The sequence below is a fragment of the Tympanuchus pallidicinctus genome, unplaced genomic scaffold (genome assembly GCF_026119805.1).
Source record: "Tympanuchus pallidicinctus isolate F22 unplaced genomic scaffold, pur_lepc_1.0 scaffold4, whole genome shotgun sequence".
Taxonomy (NCBI): domain Eukaryota; kingdom Metazoa; phylum Chordata; class Aves; order Galliformes; family Phasianidae; genus Tympanuchus; species Tympanuchus pallidicinctus.
The window spans coordinates 12,700,911-12,726,800 of record NW_026294758.1 but is presented as its reverse complement, the minus strand read 5'-3'; the positions used below and the strand labels follow the sequence as shown (position 1 = coordinate 12,726,800).

The following is a 25,890-nucleotide window of genomic DNA, read 5'->3' as shown; positions in this document are numbered from 1 at the left end:
CGCCCCTTCGCTCCGTCCCCTCTGGGCATTCTCCACCAATGAGAGCGATCCGCCCCTCCTCGCCCCGTCCCTGAAGGGCGCCGGCGCTTCTCCCCCTTCCCGCCGGAAGTGTGATGTGGCCGTGAGTGCGTCGCCATGGTAAGCGCGGGGCAGCGGGCGGGACGTGCCGGGCCCGTGGAGTCTGTCCGGTCCTGAGCCCTTTCTGTCTGTTCCGAGTTCCTTTTTGAGGAGCTGGCGCTCTCACTTCTCTTCAAAGTGCCCGAGCCCGTGAGTTCAGCCGCTCGAAGGGACGGAGGGGCCTCTCAGTGCTCCGTGGACAGCAGGCCTGTAGCTGTCGGGGCTACCGGGCCCGGCCTCCGCGCCCCGCAGGGCAGCACGGGGCTGTGCTGCGCCTGTGGCGCGTTGCAGCGGGGCAGTGCTTTTGCCTTCTCACCCTGCCCTGTCAGGGGCGCGCTGCTAGTGCAGCTGAAGCATGTTTTGAAGTAGGAGCAGCGGGCCGGCTTCTGACACGGGCTCCTGTTGTTTTTCATGAGTAGCGTTGGATACCCAGTAACGTTGGGTGCCTGGGTCCATTTGCTTAGCGAGAAACTGTGGGTGACACACATGGACTTGACCTAGAAGCTTGTTAGTGCTGCTGTTCAGATTTTTTGTGGTGTCTCTTGTGGTGTCTCTTGTCCTTTTTTTTTTTCCTCCCTGTACGTTCTGAAAATATAAGCAAAGGATTTGTTTTTGGATTAGGCTTTAAATCTTTATCAACTAAGATACCAAACTTTAAAAGAGTGGCATGAGTACAAGATTTGAATGTTAAAAAGAAGAACAAAGAAATAGCTCAGAAAAGACAATTTTAAGCTGTACAGTTAAAGGTTTGTTTATAATTTTTATTTCAAACCAGAATTCAGTTTAAGATTAGCATTTTCAGAATATTTTGGGTTGGTTACTCCTAAACAGTGGTGTATATACTGTGCAACTTTAACTGAATCTTTCAGTAAACCCTACATATTTATTCAAAGATTAGTAACTCTTGAACTTTATGTCATGGTTCAAGAAAAATTCCTATATTCTAGATCTTGTCACCAAAAGGAAAGTGTAGGAAGTGGTTTGCCTCAGCATTCCTTAGCAGATCTTTCAGATGAACCTAAACATGTGCTGGGAAAGGTTGTGGAGCTGATCATCTTAAGTGAAATCACATGGCATGCACAGGGGGCATCAGGCCCTGTCAGCATGGGTTCATAAAAGGCAGATCCTGCTTGATCAACTTCATTTCCTTTTCTTATCCTCCTGATGGATGAGGAAAAGGCTGTTGACATGGTCTTCTTAGACTTCAGTAAAGCCTTTGACGCTATTTCCCACAGTATTTTCTTGGAGAAGCTGACAGCCCATGCCTTGGACAGGTATACTCTTTGCTGGGTAAAAAATCTGGCTGGATGGCAGGAACCAGGGAGAGGTGATGAATGGGCTTAAATCCAGCTGGCAACTGGTCACGGATGGTGTTCCCCAGGGGTCAGTACTGGATCCTGTCCTGTTTCGTATCTTTATTGATGATCTGGATGAGGGGATTGAGTGCACCCTCAGTAAATTTACAGGTGACACCAAGCTGGGAGGAAGTGTTGATCTGCATGGGGTAGAAAGGATATATAGAGGGATCTGGACAGCCTATATTGCTGTGCCGAGGCCAACAGGGTGTAGTTCAATAAGCCAAGTGCTGGGTTCTGTACTTTGGTTACAACTATCCCAGGCAACACTACAGGTTTGAGGCAGAGTGGCTGTAAGACCACCAGAGTGGCTGGTGGTGTTGGTTGTCACCTAGCTGAATATAAGCCAGCAGTGTGCCCAGGTGGCCAAGAATGTCAATGATATCCTGGCTTTTATCAGAAATGATATGGCCAGCAAGACCAGGGAGGTGAGTCTGCACCTTTGGGCTTCTCAATACAAGAAAGATGTGGAGTTGCTGGAGCATATCCAGAGAAGGGCTTCAAAGCTGATGAGGGGTCTGGAGCACAAGTCTTATGAGGAGCAATTGAGGGAATTGGGATTATTTAGTCTGGAGAAGATGGGCTCATGGGTGACTTTATCACTCTCTGCAACTATCTGAAAGGAGGTTGTGGTGAGGTGGAGGTCAGCCTCTTTCCCAACTAGCAATAACTAGCAATAGACTAGAGGGAACGATCTCAGGTTGTCTGAGGGGGAAAAAAATTTTCTCCAAAAGAGTGGCTAGACACTGGAACAGGCTGCCCAGGGAAGTGGTTGAATCACCATCCCTGGTGGTGTTGCACTGACATGTTGTACTAAGGGACATGATTTAGTGGGAAATATTAGTGATAGATGGACAGTTGGACTGGATGATTTTGAGGTCTTTTGTAACCTTGGTGATTCTGTGATTCTAAACCGCATCTCCAAGCAGTGGCCAAAGGGCTCTCATGATAAGAAGCAAGAAAATGTGGCGAGTGAGAATGAAGGGACAATTGAAGTCATCACCTTTAATCAGTGCCTTTAAAAGGCAGATGTTACAGAAGTACATCACCACCTTGCTGTTGCCATAGCACTTCAAAAGAGACTGCAGCAAAAAAGCAGGAGAACCTGGATGATCAGCGAGGTACTTTCTGGTTGGTCAGTTTAGCACTTATATGTAATATTAGTGCTTACATCTAGCACAAAGGTGATGGCATGCGTATGGATTCTTGTGAACTTTCTTTCTCACTGTCCATATTACTTTCGAGAGATTGGGCTGCATTTTTAAATCAAGTTAAAGTAAGCTAGAATTTCTTACTGAGGTTGTTTTCATGAATTTATGGAGGTGAAAATAAATTTCCTCAATCTTTCGGAATTTATTTCCTCAGTGAAACAGTAATCCCAGTGGTATATCTAGGACTTTGGATTGTTTGTGATGCTGCTTCTGGTTCCATCACTCTGCTGAGAACATTTACCTTGTGGGATTAACAGTCATGAACTGTTGTTTATTACATTTTATTTTGCACGCATAATTGACTGTGGGACAGGAAACAACTGTGTCTAAGTATCATCAAAGGGAAGAGAGTGTAGTTGCATGTCTAGTTTGTTCTCTTTCTCAAAAAAAAAAAAAAAAGAGCTACACCTGTGACAAACTGATAGCTTTGTAAATAGAGTAGTTTTTAAAGGAGGTAAAGTCTACTGGAAATTATGCTTTAAGTTCCATCTCACTGTCCCCCAGGCTTTCTAATCACATAATTAGTTTGTAAGTCCAGATGTATGCTTAGTGAGAGGCCAGCTACTCCCGAACAGTACGTACGGAAGCTGACTTGTGCCTCTCTTCCTTTATCTGAAAGCACAGATTTTTCTATTTGTCTCTGTTCTCTGCCTGTGAATAGTACAGTTTTAGCTTCAACTGACTTTGATAAGGGGATGGATGCTGCCTAATGAATCAAAACAATAATTGAGGGGAAGGAATATAAAGACACAGCTTCTCAGTTTATGTAGAAGCAGAAAGTCTACTTTTCTCATGCTTTCACTAATCATTATGTCAGTTTGTCCCGTTGACTTTTGAAAAGCTGTATTTCAGAAAACTCAGCAGAAGTTCTGCTGTTGAAACTGGAAAATGTACCACACACATGGTGGGAAGAGGGTAGAAGAGTGAAGTAACTCTGTATTAGATGATGAGCCTTTCACTTTCTGAATGGAGGTCTTCAGTTTCTTTTGTAGTAAAAATATGCAACTGCAGCCAAACAACATGAATATGCATGAAAACTTCATAGTAGTTATGTGTTTGTAATTGCAGTTCAGCGGTGAAGAAGGAATGCGTTATAGTAGACTTTGTGAAGATGGCTTCTTCCCCTTCCCTCTCTGGTTATGACTGACCTCAATTTCCACATTTTGCAGAAAATTTAATTTGGAACTTTCCATTAGAACAAACCTTTCTGTCACAACCTCTCTTGCTGTCTTAGAATGGCTTTTATAAAAGGAAGTAAAATTGCTCATAAAAGCTATTCTAGAAACATTACGTAGTAAATATTGATCCAAGATGAGCTTTCTAATACGAACAGTACTGTATAAGAAAAAAAATGCTTTCAGAAGTCTTTTGTGTCTGGTACATTGAAAGTTAAAAGGAAGAATTAATCCTGATTCAAATTTTCAACAGCTTTTTCTTTGTAATGGGATAAAGAAAGACAAGATTTATTAAGTTGTTCTAGTTCATCTTAGGCATATACATGTCTTTGTATTGTGAGTTTATTTGGAGCAGTGATATGCAGCTTTTTGCATGTCTTTTTCATAATACCATCAAGCATGAAACGTCTTAAATAAGAAGCGAATAGTTTTTCTGGGAGTTTCAGCTATAGTAACAAAATTTTCATGTGATAAAACCTCTGCTGCCCAGCTAATGTGTTTTTTGTTGGTAGTCTGAGGTAGTCTGAAATTGTAGTGCAGTAAGATGTTAGGACATTGTTTGCACCCATGCCACAACTGACTTCCATCCCTGCACTCAGCATATGTTGACCTCATGCCAGCTCTTACATGCTCCTAAGTATAGGAATAAATGCAGCTTGAGGAAAGTTGAGGAAAAGGGAAGAATAATCTGTGGTCTGAGAAATGAAAAGGAGAGAGGGGAAAGGAGAAGTATTAGTGCAGCTAAGCAGAGACGAGGAAGGAAGCTCTTTGCTTCTCCAGTGTTGTTGCCTACTACATACCTTCAGTATACCTTCAGAAAGTGTGCGTGCTGCTGTGGGGTCAGAAGTCTCTAATTGATGGCAGCTTCTATGGCCCATATAGATGCTTCTGTGTCAGTATACAGGATGTGAAAATATGTTATTTTTCTTCTGTGATTGCGGAGCAGAGGAAACCATTTATTCTGCCATTGTAAGATGCGTGTTTAATATCTCTTAATCTGGTTTTGAAACCCTAGGATGTGTTGGATCTACTTTAACAAAATTTACCACAGACCTCAACAGTGAAGGTATGACAACATTTGAAAGAAACCATTTCCTTGCAGAAGTGCCAAACACTTCTTACTCAATGTTTTTGGCAATGTGTCTATTTTTAAACAAATTGATGCGGTAAAAACATGAAAAGTGTTGAGCGGGTTACTTTTTTTTTCTTTGTGTGTGCAGCCTATTTGAAATTAGCAATGGGCTGATTATCCAAATCCTGATTTGAAAAAAAAAAAAAGTCACAAAGTAGTAAATGTGGCAGCGTAAATTTTTTAAAAATTGACTTCAGCATTTAGCACTGTGCACATCCACTGCAGTAGCTGCAGTGCTAACGCACAGAGCTTGGGGATCAATCCCAGTGAAGATTTTCAGTTTCAACTTTGTAACCGAGGTTTTGAGGTGAAACCACCTGGTGCTTGTCTTAAAGATGTTAAAAATCAAACTGCTCCTGAACTGTGCCAAACAAGGGATGTAGGTGCAGTAGATCTGCGCAGCAGTGATGGACATAAAGTCTTAGCAGAATTTTTGTGTTTCTTGACTAAGTATGTTTGTTTGTGAAAGAGACGTCATTATTTTTCATGTTACAGAGAGACGATTTTAGGTTAAGGAACAATAATGGTATACATAACAGTTGGAAAACGTGTACGCCATTTTAAGTAAATTGTAGGGTACGCTTTTATTTAGCCTTTGGAACAACAAGTAGCTGCTATCCCATATTTGAATGCAACTTAGGCTTTTTGTAAGCATGCTCAGCAGTATAATTCAGCTTTGAATTGCTCAGAGTTTCTATGGAGGTGAGATGCATTCAGACAAATAAGAGGCATATGTTTTTCTTCCTGTTCTGCAGTGGAGCATATACATGGTTAATGTTTGATTCTTGCTAGTAAGTTTTGATGTGATAGTAGAACTTTAGTAATCAGGCATTTGTAGAAAAAAAAAAATAGCTAATCCTTGATGTTAAAATACTGTACTCAACAAAGCAAAAAAGATTTTGGTGTCTTCAGTTTTTGAGAACTTTGAGTTTCTTTTATGTCCATCTTCATGTTCCTGTTTCAGCTTGTATTGCAAATCAACTTTTCCCCTGACATTATTTGAATGCTGGTTTTATTAGGGTAGTGATATCATCCATGTTAAAATTACTCTTACCTCTTCCATTCACACTCTTATTGTTTCTTAAGATTTTCTTGTAAATATGAGGAAAACTAAGCAATATGCTGTGCAATTTCAGAAAGGAGAGTTATCCAGCTTGACAAACTGCAGCTTTCTTATCAAAAAGACAAAGAGAGTACAAGTATAATTAACCATGCAGTTTCACTGAACAGCAAAAGTAGTCAGAACTGACTGTGGGAGAGAGTCTTTTTTCTTTTGTGTAGATAGTTTTTTTTTTTTCCTTTTGTTCAGGTACTCTCTAGAAATCTCTTACGTACAGATTTTTAGGGCACGAGTGGCGAAAGTGATAAAAGACAATATTTATTTGAAAGATAAGAGAACTAAAAGAACTCTTCTGATTATTACCTACTCTAGTTATAGTTCCAGAAATTTCCATTATTTCCCTGTTACTCTGAAGAACTTACTTAATTTCAGCATCCATGAATTGGGATGATAGAAATCAGTCCTTATCAAATGAGAGGAAAGGATGGAAAAAATGGTAAACTCCAAACTACAGTCTTCTGAGAAAAGTGAAAGGAAATGACATCTCGAGCTTTTACTGACACATTAAACATAAAAGCTGTGTTTGTTGAATAAATATATAAACAATGTATCTTCCATGTATTACAAAAACCCCAGTAAGAGAAGCTTAGTATTGTAAATCTCAGTTTGTATTTTAAGATTTTGGGGAAAATGCTGCATTTGCTAGCTGCTTTGCACCAAAAATTCAATGTTGAGACTACTGGCTAGATATCAGGGCAAATAGAGAACTCAGGTGAGCCTGCATTTTCAACATTATCAACTCAAGGGGTCATATAAACATGAATTTTAATTGTACTAAAGAAAAATAGGTGCATTAAAGTGGAGAGCTTTGGTGGAAGAGAGTACTTGCATCCTTCTCTTAATTGTGCAAAAGAATTCATTATTTTTTAAGCGGTTGTATTGGTCTTCAGTTGGCTGAAAATAGTAACTGCTGGTAACCTGTGTGCTGTACTTGCCATTTTAATTGGACTACATATTTCTTCAGTAGATGTGTAGAGAAAACTTATTATTCTAATTGAGTCGTAGCATATTTTTGGATCGTTGTGAGGCTACATGTTTTAGATGGAACTGCAAATATTTTAAGCAGAAATGTGAATTAACGTGAAGTATTTTTTGGAAACCACATGCTGGATGAATGTGAAGTAAATCTTAAACACCCTTAATCATGTTCAAGCAACCAGTAACTGCCAACAAAACAGAATCTAGATTCTTATTAAGTTCAACTGCATTTTGTCTAAATACCTCTTGCTTAGTTGTTCGGTGTAGTTTTGCCAGTAATAACATCAAATTTAACAGATTTGCAAGTTTTGTATTTTTCTTACAATTCTAATTAAACATTTGCAGAGGAGACATGCTATTTTCTATTCATTTTTATAAGATTATGTTTAGCAGGAGTAGAAAAACAAATTGTTTCAGAATAGGTTGGAAAACAAGTTATGTGCATGTTTTAATTTTTAGCAATTTGCTTTTGCCTTCAGCTGGAGTAGTCTTGCTTGTTTTATTTCCTATTATTTTTTCCAGTTTCATACTCCAAAAAATTGAATTTAAGATGGGAGAATGGCACTACTTAATGGAAACGTTACATAGTAAGCATTTTCAACTCTTTAAGGGCCTCTTCTTTTAAATTTTATTTAGATTGATGTCAGTTTTCTGTTGAATGGCAATTGAATGGTACCTCTGCGTTAATACTATTTTAATGTAGGATTTCAATCTTATAAGTCTTGTATAAGCACAGTTTAACTACAGCATGAGCTCTTGCTCACGTTTTAATACGAGAGACAGCTAAATGATCAGATACTAACATCTGTTTCTTTGTTTCCAGAGACTGTAATCATCTGTCAAGGTTTTATTATTGTATATGGAAAGGACGACACAAGAAAACTTCAGGAATATTCATACTTTATTTCTCCATATTATATGACATTATTTTTACTAAGATATGGTATCATCAGGGAAGTAATATTGAGGTGTTTAAATTTGAGTTTTGGTAAGGATTTGAAAGAGCCTTTGGGCATGTAGCTCTTAGCATTAAATCCATGATCTTAAAGTTCTGAAGACCTGCAGTCAAACTTGCTCTTGCAAGTCCTGCTGAATACAATACCTTCTTAGTGCTTCAAGTGATCCATTTGTACTGCATAACTACCTGGAGAGAGCACACAGGAGAGGGAATTTAAAAAATAATTAAAAAAAAAAAACAACACGTAGTACTTAAGCAACAAAGAATGTAGCAGCTACTAAGGTGCTTTCGGCATGTCAGAAATAGTCGAAGTGCAGATATAGAAAGTCCAAGCATATATAGCTAAAGCCACAACTGATGTAACTAAAATCAACGTAAAATACCAGTGGTGATTCTTTTCTGCATTTGTAGTCTGAGTTTTGAGAAGATATCTTTTCACCAACATGTGAATCTAAAAGGCAGCATCAACTTTTCTGTATTGAGAAATTTATCTATAGCAGTAGGTGTCACAGAATCACAGAATGGCCAGGGTTGGAAGGGACCTCAAGGGTCATGAATCTGCAACCCCCCTGCCACTTGCAGGGACACCAACCTCCACATTTGATACCAGAGCAAGCTGCCCAGGGCCCCATCCAACCTGGCCTTGAACACCTCCAGGGACAGGGCATCCACAACCTCTCTGGGCAGCCTGTTCCAGCACCTCACCACTCTCTCTGTAAACAGCTTCCCCTGAATATCCAACCTAACCCTAATCCTCAACTTAAAACCATTTCCCCTTGTCCTGCTGTTATCAGTCCTTTCAAAGAGTTGATTCCCCTCCTGTTTGTAGGCTCCCTTTAGGTACTGAAAGGCTGCAATGAGATCACCCTGCAGCCTTCTTTTCTCCAGGCTGAACAAGCCCAGCTCCCTCAGCCTGTCTTCATAGGGGAGGTGCTCCAGCCCCCTGATCATCTTTGTGGCTCTCCTCTGGACCCTCTCTAACAGCTCTCTGTCTTTCTTGTGCTGGGGGCTCCAGACCTGGATACAGTACTGCAGATGGGGCCTCACAAGGGCAGAGTAGAGGGGGACAATCACCTCCCTGTCCCTGCTGGCCACCCCTCTTCTGATGGAGCCCAGGATACCATTTGCCTTCTGAGCCACAAGGGCACACTGCTGGCTCATGTTAAGCTTTCCATCCATCAAGACCCCCAGGTCCTTCTCTGCTGGGCTGCTCTCAAGGACAAGTCGGATCTACATGAGGCCAACCAGCACTGTTTGAAAAATGCTAACCTGGATTAACAGAGTGAATTTCAACCCATCTATATTACAGCATTTTGCAAATTAACGTTAACACTGTCTTTTAAAAATATTCCAAGTAATGTACAGTTCTTACGGGTTTTAATTACTGGTTCAAGCAGTTGAATGCAAATTGCTCTTTTCTGTAAATTCAATTGAAGTGTAAGAATTACTTTGAATGTAAAGTGGGAAGCTATCAATTTCAGAGGTAAATTATCATTTTTAGTTTAAAAATGCAGACAAATTTTGAAATGTGCCTCTTTCCTTTAAAGTGACCTGTAAATATTTGTGTAATTCAGAGCGTGTTTCCATAGGAAGTCACACATAGTTATAATGATGTCCTGTGCTGCATATCTGGGAAAGCACATGAGCAGTCCAACAAAGAACAATTATGCACTGCATAATTGTTAATAACACATTAATAACACATTTCATGAGTATACATTTACATTCCCTGCTTGGTATGAAGCAAATGGGACAGTGTGCCCTTCTGCCATGTTGTGCATCTGAGTGCCCAATAGCACCATGTGCTGGGAGCAGCTGCAGTGGGAAGCCTGCAGGAGTTGATGGGAACCGGGCACTGGAAGCACTGCGCCATGCAATGCAGAGAGCAGCTGTCTGTCCCAGAGGACCGGTCGAATTTGTCACTGACAGGGAGTATCACACAGCTGGGAGGCAGCCGCTCCTAGATTAGCCCCGCAAGAGCCAGGAGAAGGCCTGATGTAGGCGACTGAGGACTTCCTAGTGTCTGAATGTGACAAGTGCTTGTTACTAGTCAGAAGTCAAGGGTATGCTGACAGTAGTAAGCAGCATTTTCTCCAACGTACATAATCTGTCCATTACTTTAGATGCTGTGGATAAGTGATTCAACTAGCTAAACTAAAATACTAAACCACATCTGATGATTTGGCTAATACCTTGGCTAGGGAGAACAGCAGGTAGATGCACCTTGAGGACCACAAGGCTGTCCTTAGATACTGTCTCGCATCCTAGTAATCGTCATATTTACTTTTTCTTTTTTTTTTTTTGGTCCCCCAGGCTGTTATAGAACATGAGAACTGAGGGCACTGGCTTGGGAGTTTATTCCTGTACAAGGGCAGCTGATGCAAGATATATCCTACTTAAGACAGAAGTAAATGGGAGAGTTGCACACCCTTTTATGAACCAGCCAACCTTGCTCTTGGGTACAAGTTGTACCACAGTGCTGAAATTGGTCCTCCAGACTGTAGAGGTAGAGTTGTTCAGCTGCTCCTTGACCTCTGTATGCAGCTTTCCAATCAAGAGTTGTGTGCTGTTAGCTGAAACATTCTCTTTGCTTTGTATATCTACCCCTGTCTAGGGCATGTATTAGAGTAGCAGCTCTGTGTTCCGAAGTTGTATTATGTGATTCACAGACTTCTCCATAGCTAAAGATATATATGATTAATTTATGTATGTAATCAGTTATATTTCAAATCTCAGTATCAGAAGAGCAGTAGATGTTCTCTCTAAAATGTGGTTAGTACAGGAGTACAGTGGTGAGCTGAAATACTGTGATTTTAATTTTGCTTAATTATATAGAGAAATGTGATTCTCAGAGCTTCAAAACATTAGAAAGTTGTGATGTAATAAGAAAGTGCACATCAATCAACAGAGTTATGCTTCAGGCTGTGGAAGTGGGACCTTTCTTCTCTTAACAAATCCCACCCAGTTCTCTGCCTGAAGGAGATTGCAGTGTAATATCCCTTCACAAGTGCTAAGTATTTACACTTAATTAAATACTACTACTTAGCATTCTGGGTTACGCAGTAGGGGAAAAAAAAAAAAAGAAAAAAGGTATTTGACATAAATTTGTACATAACACAAAAAATTCCAGAATGAAGAATATATTCCATTTGCTTTTCCATTTATTTATTTATGTGCAGTTCTGAATAAATAGAACCTGAAAATGACAGTGGAGCAAAGCAAAAATAAGGCATTTTGCAATAAACTGTTGTCTATTGTTCTACCTGGTGCTATTAAGTTGACAAAAATGCTTTTTGAGGTATGTGTTATCTTCAAAATAATTTTTTTTTGTTTGTTTGGTGCAGGTTCCTACATCTGGATTATTTTAATACTGTAAGGAGAATCTAAGTCTCAGATTTGGGACTAGTTATAAGAAGCTATATATTACAAGGACAAGTTGCCAGATATTGCTTCCAACATTTCCAGGGAACATACTGCAAAATAATAATGTTGCTAGTGTATTCTTCATTGGAATGGTGATGTAGTGCTTGAAATGAACATCAGCAAGCTTTCTTTCATATTTTATACTTGATTTGGATATGCAGAAGTCCTTACGTGAGCACTTATTTTCCCCCTGTATGTGTCACTTATTGATAATTGCTGATAATGTGATGACTAAAAAGCATTTTGACCTTGCAAGGTTCAAGCATACTTTGATTTAAAAAAAAAAATACTGATGAGGTTAATTTACTCTATTTTACTGATATTTAAACTTCAGTAAATGACCAGATATTGTAGTAGTTTCTCAAGCTCTGCTTTTTACTACCAATAGGCAGATTGATTTCACTATCAGACAACAGATCCTTAGTCCTTAAGTCAGTTCCTTTGTTTATCCAGCATTTTCCTTATGATTAGAACAGCCGTAAATGTGATTATAGTAAAGGTATTTTTTAAATTTAAAATGAAAAAATGATTTCAAAGTAAAATTAGTCAGTTGTCTTTTTGTAGTTTGGATGGGTCTAGTTATATATATTTCTACAAATGCGTTGAATTTTGGATGCCATTTTCATGTGGACGTATGGTAACAATTGCCTTTCATATTTATTATTTTACTCTGTCTTGGCTGCTACTGGTTTAGTTAATTACACTTCACATCCACCTTCACCACCACCATCGCAGTACTCTACTGATGCAAACTACAGTTGCATTTATTCTTGGCCAGGTGGGAATGTCTGTTTTCTGTAAATCTTAGCCTGCTGCTAATAGGTTTCAAGAAATTGGTTTGAAACAAGTGCCTGGGAGCAAATCTGTAAGATTACCCTTTTGCGTGCTCTTTACCTTTTTTGAGAGGAACTAGGAAGGGAAAACTTCATTCCTTCACCATTGTGCACAGAATGATAGCTATTAGAAGTGGGTTTTTTGTTCACTGACAACATAGATCTTGATTATTTCCTTTTTTTCAGTGAGTGTTGTATAGGGGATTATTTTCTCCAGTTCACAAATTGATACAATTTTTGTGCTGTGAAGGTGTAATTTTTCTTTTCTAATTTTCTTCCTTAGTCTGCCATCTTCAACTTCCAGAGTCTTCTGACTGTAATCTTGCTGCTCATATGTACCTGTGCCTATATCAGATCCTTGGCTCCCAGCTTACTGGACAAGAATAAAACTGGGTATGTAGTCTAACCATTTTAAAAATGCACGAACTCTCTGGTTTTCACTACGGTGCTTTTTTCTTAGTAACTTGTAATGGTGGTTAATAATACAAATACTATTTTGCAAAATGTTTTTCTTCTTTAAAGATAAAAAACTTCAGGTTATCTTCAATAAAGATCTTCATTGTTTAAGTTCTTACTATAGAATATTGAAATTAGTTGAAATTTTGAATTACAAATTTATTGTTCTATAAAGCCAACTAGTATTGCTTGTTTAGTTATTTTTTAGACTTGCATCGTTTTCCTCAGATGACACAGAAACAAGAGACAGAAAGAAAACGTTTTCCTACTTTCAGTTGCTGTACAGATTTACTTTTTATTATTATGCATAGAGAATTAAGTCTTATCAGCAGAAGCTGCCTTGCAATTTTTTTCCCCCTTGTGTCGTTTGGCTATTGTGATTGTATCTCTCACTTCTATTCTTGAAGCACATTTTCTGGATGACCACCCTTTTTCTGTTTTGTGTTCACAGTTCTCCTGGAATGTACTTGATGTGCTGCTGTGAAATAGTTCTGTGCCCTGCTCAGTAGCATGATTTTTGTGTTTGGTAGGAAATGAGAGACAAATCTGTGCCTCCCTTATGCTTTTAAAGCACATTCATGTTTTAGCTTAGCAGTTTGCTTTGTAGTACAAAGGATATCATGGAGTGTTGGATGCAATGAGCAGTATGCAGAGCTGTGATTTAAATGCTGTGTTTTTGAAGTAATGATTGCACAATTTTGAGCTAGAATTTTGACTGAAGCTGCCTTAATTCTTTAGTCATACTGTCACTGGGGATTATTACAAAGGAGATAATACTTGTAAAAATCAGAGGTAATTCTAGCTGGGCAGGGAAAAAATTCAAGATTTTGGTTTTTGGATGTTTGTCTTCCACTTCTTCCATTAGGTTGCTTGCTATTAAAAAGATTCGAGTTTTTTTTTTCCTGCATATTTGGACAATTCTTCTGCATTTAGTTTTCAGAAAAAGTGTCAAGTTTAGAATAGAACCGTACTGTCAGTAAATATCTTCCTTTTTGTCTTTTGAAAACCCTCATTGTGATTAACTTCTGGAATTGCCATTTGAGCACACAAGCTTTCTTTTAGTAATGCGAACTACCTAGAGTACAATAGCATTTTTTTCGGTTGGGAGTTCTGGCATGAGAATGTTTGTGTCTTTTCTAATGAGATCATGCGGTTACCACTGACATGAGAAATTTCTTTCAATAATAGTAAAGATGGAAATAAAGGATGACTACATAGAGGACTGTTCTTTTGTTGTTGTGGGGTTAGTTTTTTTTGTTTGTTTGTTTTGAGCATCTACTCATGGAAGATAACAGAATAGTCAATGAGATATACATAGTAAGAAGTAAGAATATTTATTTTACTGATTAAGATTTTTAGTGCTCTTCTTGGCATGGGTTATTTCCTTTAATCTGGAGATACTCTGTTAGTACAGTAGAAGCCTCTTCATAAAGTGTTTTCAAAGGGTGCTGACTGTGAAGGAGTTAAGTGTTTGATCTGTAGGCTTGTATTTATATAGATGTTGGACGTACAATTTTATTACATATATATATACATATGTAGACTGCTTTGTACAGAAGAATAAAATGTTGGCCTGGAAGCAATGAAATTTGTGTCTTGAATGGTAGATGTTTACATGGAGCTCATGTGCTGTTAAACCTCTGTCCCTCTTCACTAACATATTCCATGCTCAAATGGAAATGTCTAGACATACTGGATAAAATAAATTCTATTGATACTTCAGTTTACCACAGAGATGATCTTACCTCATTCCTGCTCCAAATTAGTAGCATAATAAAAGTAGCAATAAGATATTAATGCAACAGAGAGGAAAAATGTTAGTAGTTACTAGCTGTATTTCTGAGTGATAAACTTACTGAAGATGGAAATCTGTCGTGATAATAATTAAAGGTAGTAAAGGAGCATGTTTCTGTTAGTTGAGAGACTGCACTGCAGTGATGTCGCCCTTTCTCATAACATTGTATTTCATCAGAATGATTTCTGCCAAAATGTGTATTTTTCTACCAAGTCAAACAATTTTAAACCTTCATATTCCCTGAAGTATCATGACTGTTTCCATGTGCTTTGTCAGGAGCAATAACTTTTAAGATTGGGAAGGCAAGTGGAGATTTACTGTTACATACTAAGTGGAAAAGAATGTGTACCACAACATAATTCTCTCTATTAAGCAGAAAGATGTGTTAGCCTATGTGCAGTGGAGATTGCCTTTGACTTGGCATAAGCACTGCATTGAGTAGATCTCAGATTCCTTCCTGAAGTTGCAGGGGGACTGTCCTGGCAAACACAAGGCAGGAGCATTTTACAGGATTCTCAGTTTAGCAGCCAAGCACTGAAGCCCCCTATATCTTTCCTGTCTTGCTTGCTTCCATTTTTTTGAATTTTTTTTTGGTGATTTTTTTCTTTAGATAGCCCACAACACCTACAGTGACATCAAACAACATGCAGCAACTCATGCATATACTTGATGTGTTACTTCTAGAAAATTACAGGCTTGCAAGCCAGACTGACACCTGCATTAAAACAAGGATGAGGATGAACATAAAGGCAAGAATTAGGAGAAATGCAATTACTTTGAATAATTGCTTAAGGAGGAATTTTTTTGGAGCACGTTCATTTAGGGAATCATAATTTCTGTAATAATCAAACAGGCTGTGACTTGAGGTACTTGCTGTGCACCTTGAGGTGAGCGGTAAGGTATGAATATAGGAGAGCAGTGGCTTTTCTGCCACAGTGAGCTCTCCAGTATATCCAGAGATTATCTTTTTCCTGTGAGAGTGGTGAGGTGCTGGCACAGGCTGCCCAGAGAGGCTGTGGATGCCCCATCCCTGGAGGTGTTCAAGGCCAGGTTGGATGGGGCCCTGGGCAGCCTGGTCTGGTATCAAATGTGGAGGTTGGTGGCCCTGCATGTGGCAGGAACACTGGAGCTTCATGATCCTTGAGGTCCCTTCCAACCCTGGCCATTCTGTGATTCTGTGATTCTGATTATGGATATTTTGAAGCTTCACATCTCAATTTGCTACTGCTCAGCAGTAAAGTATGTGGACAAACTAATCTACTGAGTGGTTCTGATAGGAGCACAAGCATCTCAAAAAGATGCTATTCGTACATGTTAGAAGGCTTGTCAGACTTCATGTCAGTGATAAATGTAAATTCATGAAGTGTTAACTGCATTGAGGGCGTCTGATGAAACCTTTATTCTGCTTTCTACCACCCACACTAGAAGGAAAAATTCTTATCTCCACCAACAAGGAATTTTTGTAAAGCTAGGAACAATGCACAATACGTTATGTAAAATTTTGAACTATACTTTGTTTCTCATGATCAAAAAACCCAGAGGAGGTAAAGAAAATCTGCTGAGACTGTTACAAAGTACAGATTTGTAGAATGCCTGATAGTGAGAACGATCTTTTTCCCAGGTAAAATTCTGTAAGTGTACATAAGAAGAGAACAGTAGTGTTTTGTTTCATCAAATTCCTGGGCATGTTTGTGAGAGGTGGGAACTTGCGGTACTGGGCTTGGAAGATTTTGCAATGGTTTTTCTGCATGTAGTCTGCAAGTCTGTTTACAGATAATAACAGTTTTAATAGTTTTGAATGCCATTCACATGGGACTCTGTGACTATATATCTTGCTCTGTAAAATTTACACACGAATGCCTTTTTACTTCTAAAAGTGTATAGATGTCTTCAGGTTATTTTTCTGAGTGACCTCTTAATGTGAAAAGGTGTGATGGTCTACATGCAGAAATTATCACTTCTCTTTGTGGAATTAAACAAAAAGCTTAGATATAAATAATTACTTACGGCTCAAAGAAGAAAAGATGTAAAAAAAGTTTAAAAAAAAAAAAAGACCTTTTTTAAAAAAAAAAGCAAATGTATTTAATGTTGTTAGTAAGAAAATGGTCAACAAGAGTTGGAATGGTCAAAAAGCGTTTCACTTTTCCTTCAAAATTATCAATCATTTCCAGCCTCTTGCTGCTCTTGCTTCTGACTTACTGAACACCAAACAGAAAGGAAGGGCTGCTGAATGGATAGAGACGCCAAAGTGAACAAAGATGATAAAAGAGTTCAAGATAGAAATATGAAGTAACAGAAATTCTCTTAAAAAAAAAAAAAAAAAAAAAAAAAAAAAAAAAAAAAAAAATTAAATATGCTGACTGTGCAGTATGCATGAACAAGATAAGTGGTCCAAACCTACCTGTCTGCATTTATACATGGAAAAAATACACAGTTACCAAAGCCCAGGAACAGCAGATAACCAGATCAGGGTGGGGACAGGTTTAAAGTGTTGTGGGGAAGCACCTGGAGAAATGCCATCACAGCAGGTAGTAGATGAAGACACACAAATAATGTAGACCAAAGTTTTTGTTAATAAACATGTCATGGGAAGGAAGAGAAAAACCTCAAGGGTTTTTTTAGTTCATAAATATGTGTGTAGTCAATGTAGTCAAATCCAGATGTTTTTACTGTATTGCAGCCAGTTATACTATGAAGCAAACCTAAAACCTAAAGTTTTCAACAAAGTTCTGCCTGATATTTAAATGACTGAGAGTTAACTGCCCTTCTAATTCAAGATGCTTTAGCATTTCTAATCCTCTCCTACAAATTTTAAAAGCGTACCCAACTGTTTTCTTGTTTCTCTTGAGCAATTAATATGAAGTCACTTTAATTATGTGGAGAAATTACAAAGATGTGGCCTACTTAGACTTTGTTTTTTTATTTAGTCTGTATAGTTGATACCTGTTTTCCTCCTTTTATTAATTCCACTTGTGATCATTAATACTCTCAGTGGGAAAGATTAGAGAGACTTTACCTCAGTAAACCTGTGTAAAACGCTAAAAACAAACCTGAATAATTGTTTTGTTGTTTATTTCAATGCAGTATTCTGTAGTACCAGATTATACCTACAAATATGCTCTGATGGAAAGCACATTTTCATGTACTATTGCTAAGAGAAATATAAGAAAGGTGGTACAGCATTACATTTAAAATGCTGTGATGCATAATTTCTTAAAACTGCAGAAAAAATATAAATTTTTGAAAATCCACATATGTTGACACAGAGGTCTTTTGGCATCTTATACTTTGTGTTTCTATTTCTGTTTTGGTTTTTTTTTCAGTGAGGTTTTTTTTTTAACAAGATTTTCTGTCAGGGCTGCTTTAGTGTAGAATGTAGTGTAGAATTATGTAAATTAAATTTGAAGTACAGACTGTAAATGCACCTTTTCTTGCACGTAAAACCTTGCTAAGCTTGGAACGTTGCTGTTTGTTTAATTCCTAGCTTGTTTTTTCCTGAAGTTGAGAATTAAGTTAAAAATGTGTTTATTTGAACTGGTGTAGTATGGAAAGACAAAGATCAATTAATTGAGATTTTTCTTAAATGATTTTATGAACTCCAGAGCCTAATGAATTTCTTTTATCTTTGCAGACTATTGGGAATATTCTGGAAATGCGCCAGGATTGGTAACTTTTTTCTTTGAAATATCTTTTATAAAATGCTTTTCCTATTGTGTGATATTTGTTAGCATAGTGTTTCCAGGTAGCAATGGAAACCAATCTTAATGCATTATCTTTAAAAACATAAACTTTACCTCAATTAAATACCGTGAAGATTGGTTGTGGAAGCTATGACTATTTTACTTAGCACAGTGGAACCCTGAATTTTTCTAATGCTAATTCACATCTAAGTTGTTTAATTTCAAAAACCTTCTGCACATTTTACTGCATGAAATCACTCAAAACAGACTTGTTATAACTTAAAAAGAAATCACTGATTCCTCAGAAACCAGTGCCTGTTTGAAAACCTAATGCAGTGCTGACAAAAACCAGATATTTACCTTAGAATAATAAAACAATATGGAATTCATAATGTGTTAAAATTCTGCTTAATCACAGATGTTTTCTTCCTTTTTTGTCGTTTTCTCTGTACTTCCAAATTACTCAAAGCTGTTGGTGTCTAGTGGAATTTATGGGAAGGCTGATCAGCTGTATCTGATTTTAGGCATTCTCCCAACATTTATGGTTGTATAGTTTTTTTTATTGTAATTCCGAACTTATTTTTGAATTGAAAAGGGAATGTGCAACAGAATTCCACATTAAGTCTTGAATATATGGCAATGCTCCAAAAAACTAAAAGTCCATCATTAAAAACTGTTCTGCAAATTGCACTGTTAATGCAGAGCAAAAGTGTTGGGCATGTAATTCTAGGTGTCTCTGCATGTCATTGAACTTAGGGGAAAATGTATGGTTCCCTTTTCTTCATTCTCAGCCTTTTAAAGAGACATGACATGCGTTTTTCAGAATGTCAAAATGCACTGATGCAAAAAACATTCTTTTGTGAAGACCTGCCATTAGAATGATTGCAGGTATTCTCCTGTTTAGTTAATAGCCATAGCTGAACCAGTTTTAATATTGTAGTGGAAAGATACTGGCAATTTGGCAGCTGTATATTGAGCTGCATTAGCAAAAACAAATCTAAATTTCAGCTGCATTAGGGTTTGTTCAAGGTTGAAGAGCACACTTCGCTTTAGCATCCTCTTTGTATTTAATTAAGCACAAGCATTTTTTTTTTTTTTCTGTTAGCTGTGCACAGCAAATAATTTTAAAAGCCATTTAAAAGAGTATGCAAGAGCTTGAGTTTGCAAGTCAACCTGATGGAGTTAAGAACCTCTGTTGATCTGGTGCAGTCTTCCTCTCTCACAATGTAGCAACTACATTTTCTGCATGCAAGACAGTGCATGCATTCTTGTACCCACTACTGAGCTTCGTTCTTTTCTTTCCTTCATGTAAAAAAAAACAGTTTCTTTTCAGTCTACATCTTGAATGATCTAGTCTGACTTTCTTTCAAACTGGGAAATGAGGTAACATCTTAACATTCCTCCTCTGTGTTTCCTTACATAACACTGTCATGCCCTCAGTAATGGGAAATGGCTTTTGAAGGGGATTGCCACCATTTTATTTGGGTTAGTTGCTAAAAGAGAAATGGAGAAAAGCGTAGGCTTTTAAAAATGAAAATACCCACTAGCTCCTTTTACATATAAGTTGCCCAGAATGTTTCAACAAGCTTTGCAGAATGTGCATAGGATTTTAATAATCAGCAAGTGGTAACATATTTACAAAGTTGTGCAAAATTATGTTTAATCTTGCCACATAGTGTTTTATTTTTCAAGAAATTTAGGAGCAGGAAACTATAACCCTTATGAAAATAGTAATACTCTAAAATGTAAGAGTTGGACTTCCTCAACTTTATTTTAAACAGATGTGAAACAGCAGACATTAATTCATTCATTTATTTGAAACTTAATTAAATATATGCCAGATCATTACAACATCTTGTAATGGGAGGTGTCATTACAAGTATCTTATTTTTATTTCTTACGGAAATACTCGTGTTTTTGAGGGTCCTGCTAGTGAAGGAGCCTCTTTTCCTGAGGATTATACCTTAATGCTTGACTTGTGCTTTTCCATTATTATTTCTCTGAAAACAGTATCTTAGAAAATATTGTTTATAGTAAGATATTAAGATAAAAGACCTCATGCAGTATGAAGAAATAGAACTTTGTTTAAGCAAACAGCTATAACTCCATCTGTATGTTTCTGAATGCATTGAATCTGGAATTTTCTCATGTTAGAGCCATGGCATTGTTAACACTTCTTACAGCCTTATAGGCTGGAAGAGGCATCCAGTGTAGGAGGCCCTCTTTGTTCTCCAGAGGAAAGTCAGTGAATTCCTACAGAATGTGCTTAAGCAGAAGGGCAAAAATGATTTCCTCTCTGTATGGAGGAAGTGTCCATATAAATCATTAGCAGTCTAGTGAATACCTTCCCATGACAGTGTTATAGTTCCTTAAGATTTTTTTTTAATGCGACTTGTTTGGTGAGCAAGAGATACTTGAACATTTCATTCTGAGAAAAAATTGGTGAAAATAGATCTTGATTGTCTTTGCTACTGAACATAAATTTTTTAATGGAGTACAATTAGCTTTTGTCCATTGTCTGCCATAGGAAGCTACAACAGTAATTTGAAGGTGCCAGAAATAGAGGTCTCAGTGCAATTTGTTAATCTGTTGATCACTTTTCTTTCTATGAAAGAGGGTTTGTAGGAACATAGAGGTCCTTGCACTGAACTTTACTTAAGGAAAACAATTCCAATTCTCTCTATATACAGCAGCATGTACTGTCCTGAATCCTAGCTTTCCTCCTCCTGTTCATATTCTTCTCTGGTACTCAGCTGTGGCAGTAACAGCATTTCTGCAACCAGAAGTATTGAATGTTACTTTGCACATGCAATGTGATAATTGTCATGTTAGGCTAGGAGCAGCCCAGATCAATGTAGTTATGCCTGAGTTGTATTTTTTTTTAATCCCTCTGCTCCCAGGTGAACGAAAGAGCCCCTACGTAGCTGTGTGCTGTGTGGTGATGGCCTTCAGCATTCTGTTTGTACAGTAGCAACTGGAGGTTGTCCCTTATACCGTGCTACCAAACAGCAAAGCATGGAAGAAATTACAGCAGGAAAAAATTGAGAAGCATCATCAGCTCTCCTCCCACATGCTGGATAGCCAGTCTCTTGGTGATGATAATGTAACTAAATCCAGAATCATACGTAGATAATAATGTCACATCAGTACTGAAACTGCTGATGTAACTGTTAAAAAAGATGTCTGTTGTGTTTTTGAGTTCCACAAGAATAGATTTTGTAACATGCAATTGAAAAGGTTTTTAATGTTTTTGTTTGATAGACCTGTTTAATTAAATTTAACAATTATACATCTGGCAATAGAACCACTCTTATAAGAATGAAGAACATTACAGAATATGTTTACTGAGTATTTTCAGTTCTTAATGTCTGAACAGTTCCTGTGATATTGCGATAGGTATGATCACATGTTTAAAATAGATCTCTTAAATGTCTAAGTCACATTCAGCTTTCATTTTCTAATCTTGTAGTTTCTTAATCTATCAATATTTCTGTTGTTAAGATAAAATATAAATAAGGATGGGGATCATAAATGTAGTGAAGTCTGACTTATCTGCTGGGGATACACAAATGTAGGATTTGAAAGCCAGGACTATTCTGTGTGTGTGTATGTGTATCTTTACAGATTAAGCTCACAAGTGAATCATTCCCTAATATTTTTTCTTTTCAAAAAGATTCTAGTGGCTCTACTACTGTTCCTAAGGCATTTAATACAAGGCTGTTAAGTCAGCTGAGGGAATAGTTAGCTTCTCAGTAGTCCAGAGATAGGAATGTTGTATGTCCTAATGTTCTAAAGGTTTAAGAGAAAAGAAAAAAAAAAAAAATTTACACTCACTATTAGTAAAAATGAAATAAACCTCGTTATTATTTGCCTTTAGTTTTTATTCTAGTTTTTTAAACTTCTAGAAATTTAGTAACTTATTTCAGTAGTGCCTAAGAAATGTATTTATACCACCCAGCTATATGACTTCATATTGACTGCATTTGGGAGAGTTATTGTCAGCAGTATTTTGGGTTGTTCTGAAAAGGTATGTGATCAGAATGAGCTTAGCTGGCAATAAAACTATCTGAATGGTATGTACCCGTTGTCATTCTTATTGGAACTCTTCTTTCCTAGACCAAATCACCCTGTACTTAGAAAGGAAGTGGTTGTTAGTGATAAGCTTTGTGTTATCCCATGTATATCTGCATATCTAAGTCATTATCACACATACTTAGTTGTCCAAAGCTGTTTTCTAATCAGCAGACAGGAAAAATAGCTTTTTCCAATTTAAGTACAATAAAAAGCATTGGCTGTGAAACCTGCAGGCTCAGAGGAGTACAGAACCGCATGATATTGATAAACCATGGTGTGCACATGTGCAAGCCTTGAAACAGGCAGGAAGTCTGAGGAACAGCCAAGTCCATTTCTTTAAATATGGGTACTTCTCCAAATGTAGCATCAGAGCATCTGAGGAACCCATTTCTGTGTATCAAAGGTGCCATTCCTAGACTGGGGATGAGGGAAGCTCATAAGGATACTTGAGATTTGACTCATGTTATGTATGTGTTCAAAATATAATAGGATCATTTAGAAACTTTTATAATTAGTGAGTGTATTCTAGTTCTTAATATTTATTGGACTTTATGATAAATGATGGTGTTTGTAGATTTCACATATCCCATGTATCTGTCTAAAACTGTCCTAGTTGTCACGTTAATTCTTAATAACATCTGTGTCTACCTGTAGTTAGAAATACTACTGAAACAACCCTGGTAGTGTTTTTAAGCCTTGAGAATCCAAAAAGCATTGACAGGGCACTGTATTGCTGAAGATATTCTTGTTCATAGCGTTTTTTTGTTGAAAAAGTTCACATAGACAGGCCTCTTCATGTTTGTCACTTTTAGTTCGGTCTTTAGAATTATTTACTTACAGCAGTTTTTCATTTTGTCTTAAGTATAGATAGCTAATGGGTAAATCTTTGAATATTCTTTTCTCTATTCCTTTTATGACGTTTACAGGATATTCTTGGCTTACTAACTGCATACTTGCTCAGCAGTGCTACTTTAGCAACAAAGAAGAGGACAGATTTCTCAGCAGCTGCTAGCAATGCCTGAGTTCAAAAGTAGCTTGTATGCAAGCTTTAGAAAAGATCGTAAGCAGAGATAAGTGTTGTCTATGATGGGGCTATTCAAAGTGTGCCTCCGGTAAAAAGCATTTGAGAACAGGATCTTTAAACTCTGACAAATGTCAGTTGTTTTGAAATGGCTGCTTTGGGCAGGTATTCACCTCAGGAAGAATTCTTTGTACTTCAAAGCTTTGGATTTGGAGAGATTGATGCCTCTTCTGTCTTACTGTTTAAGATATGAAGAAAATACTGTTTTTCCCATATTAGAATCTTAAAGCTATTTCATGTTCTCTGCTCTTTTTCTCATGCAAATTGCTGTCACTTGAGGAAGGTTTAACTGTTATGAGAAGGAAGAAGAAAGCATAACACTGGGAGCAGGCTTGATAAAATTTTACAAGTTACCCTTAAACACTGAGTCTGGACTATGTCATTTTCAAAGAACAGTAAGCTCCAATGAAGCTCTGTCACTAGAGGTGTCAAGGAAAATAGTTTTCCTGAACTTTGCTCTGATTCCTAAACCAAGTGGACAAGGAAGTACTTACTGCCATATTTCTCAGGTGCTAAAGCTTTAATGGTGAATAGGCACACTGTAGTATAGCTTAAGTTGAAACAGCTGACAATGGCTATCAAGGTAATTGAGAAGAAAGTAGCAGAAATTCCTGGCTGACATACAGGACTTTACAACCCCATCAGGTCTGGGGAGATCTTATCCTCTTTAGAGTTGCTGGAACTTAGAGAGGAAATAGTTATTTAAATGTGATTTAAGCGTGTAGTTGTGTCTACTGCTGTATAAGAGTACTCATTGTTTTACCTACACATGGATCAGCTAACGAGCTTCCCTATCTCTTCTTGTTGCACACATTTTGTGAAAGGTGAGGGTAGTGTAAGCTGTTTTACATGCAGTTTAGGGGAATGTCCCATATGTTTTCCTGGAGCAATTAGCAAAGTATAAGATAAACAGTTTGCAAGTTGGAGTATTCTTCTTGAGAATTGGGTAATGAAGATGTAGATGGGGAAAAGGAGGTGAGAATGGCTTCAGCAGAAGGTGCATGCACAGTCTGGCGAAGTAGGTAGGACCCAAACTGAGTAAGATTATTAGATTGCTTTCAGAAACCACTAAGTTATGCATTCATCTGGATAATAAGGGTAAGATGCTGCGTATTTTTCTTCCAGTGGCTGAAGTTTTTAAACTAGGATGGTGCTGCCCCTGTGTTTAACCCTACCAAGCAGAATACAGGAATGTAAAAGGGCACTTCCCATAGCAGAAGTATTTTGGTGGTCAACATGATGCAACTTGAATAATACCAACTGTTCTTCCTTCAAAGCATGGGTTCTGTACCTTATCTTTGTCATGTGACAGAGGCTTTTAGAACACACCATTTTGTGTTTGTGATTGAAGCTCATATCGATGTACCTGAACCATCCTGTGCTTATACAGAATTGCAGGCAAAAATAGGAATCCGTCTGCAAACTTCTGTTCTCAGGCACCTCTGAACTGAGCTGCCTACTGCCATGGCTGTACTGCTCTTGCTTCACTTAAAGTATACAAAGCTAAAATTTACTAGAACAGAACAGATTTGCAATCTTTGAACAAAATGTGGCAATCAATTTGCTGCACGCGTCCAGATTTACTGTTTAATTATGCAAGTAGTGATTTATACAGTAACATCTGAAACGTGATGTAGTGTTCTTTGAATGGATAGATAATTTTATATCTTACATGTACTTGCTTTGGATTAATGGCATTCTAACTTCTGTCCATGTCTTCACTCTAAGTGACCTCAAATTCAAAGCAGGGATTTAAAAAGTATAAATAGAATAGTAGTAATTGCCGTGATGGGAAATGAGTAAAGCAAGAGTAAGAGGTGGGATCCCTGTAAGGATCTCTGGAGAGACTGATAAGGCAGGCATAGGTAGTGGAGGAAGAAAGAAAAAGTGAAGTCCAAGGAATGACTCAAGCATTTTTTTGAGCTTGGAATAAGGTCGTTGCACTGTAAATGCCCTTTCTATCTTGTTAACCACAGCCTTGGAAACATAATGTCAAACAAAGTTGAAGTTGCTGTGCTGAAGAGGAAACAATTACTCTATCGGTGCTCTGAAGCTTTTATTCATTCTGAGTGTTCACCTGCAGAAACAATTCAAGTTGCCTATAAAGACATTGTATCAATCACGGATAAAACAGCCTGTGGTTTTCGCTATCGCATTGGTGGCTAACCTTCTGGATTCCGTGCACTGCCCTGAGTGAAAAGGAACTGTCTTGGTCCACTCTGAAAGTAATACCTCCTGTTTATTTCCATGGTAACTACAACAGATACAATGAACTCAATAATACTATCAGATAGAAAAGTTTCTTAGCTCCAAAATACTATTTTTCATCACTGTCATCACCATTAGCTGTGCATTTTTGTCTGTGGTTAACAGAAAGCATGCTCATAAAAATTTGCAGTACAAGAGGTGACCACTTGTCACCATTGTTGAAACACGCCAACCACTGCCTTGCTTTACTTCCATCCATTGATTTTCACCATCAGTGTAGAGCAAGTGTTGACA

The 25,890-nt window shown here is 37.7% G+C and overlaps 1 protein-coding gene across 1 annotated transcript; it reads left to right on the top strand.

The window, feature by feature from the left end:
• The first annotated feature begins 2 nt into the window (after positions 1-2).
• TMEM167A (transmembrane protein 167A) lies at positions 3-22,309 on the top strand. The gene is made up of 4 exons (XM_052700555.1): positions 3-138; positions 12,586-12,695; positions 18,185-18,219; positions 21,134-22,309. The coding sequence occupies exons 1-4, from the start codon at positions 136-138 to the stop codon at positions 21,202-21,204; spliced, it is 219 nt and encodes a 72-aa protein (XP_052556515.1). The 5' UTR covers positions 3-135; the 3' UTR covers positions 21,205-22,309.
• The last annotated feature ends 3,581 nt before the right edge of the window (positions 22,310-25,890 follow it).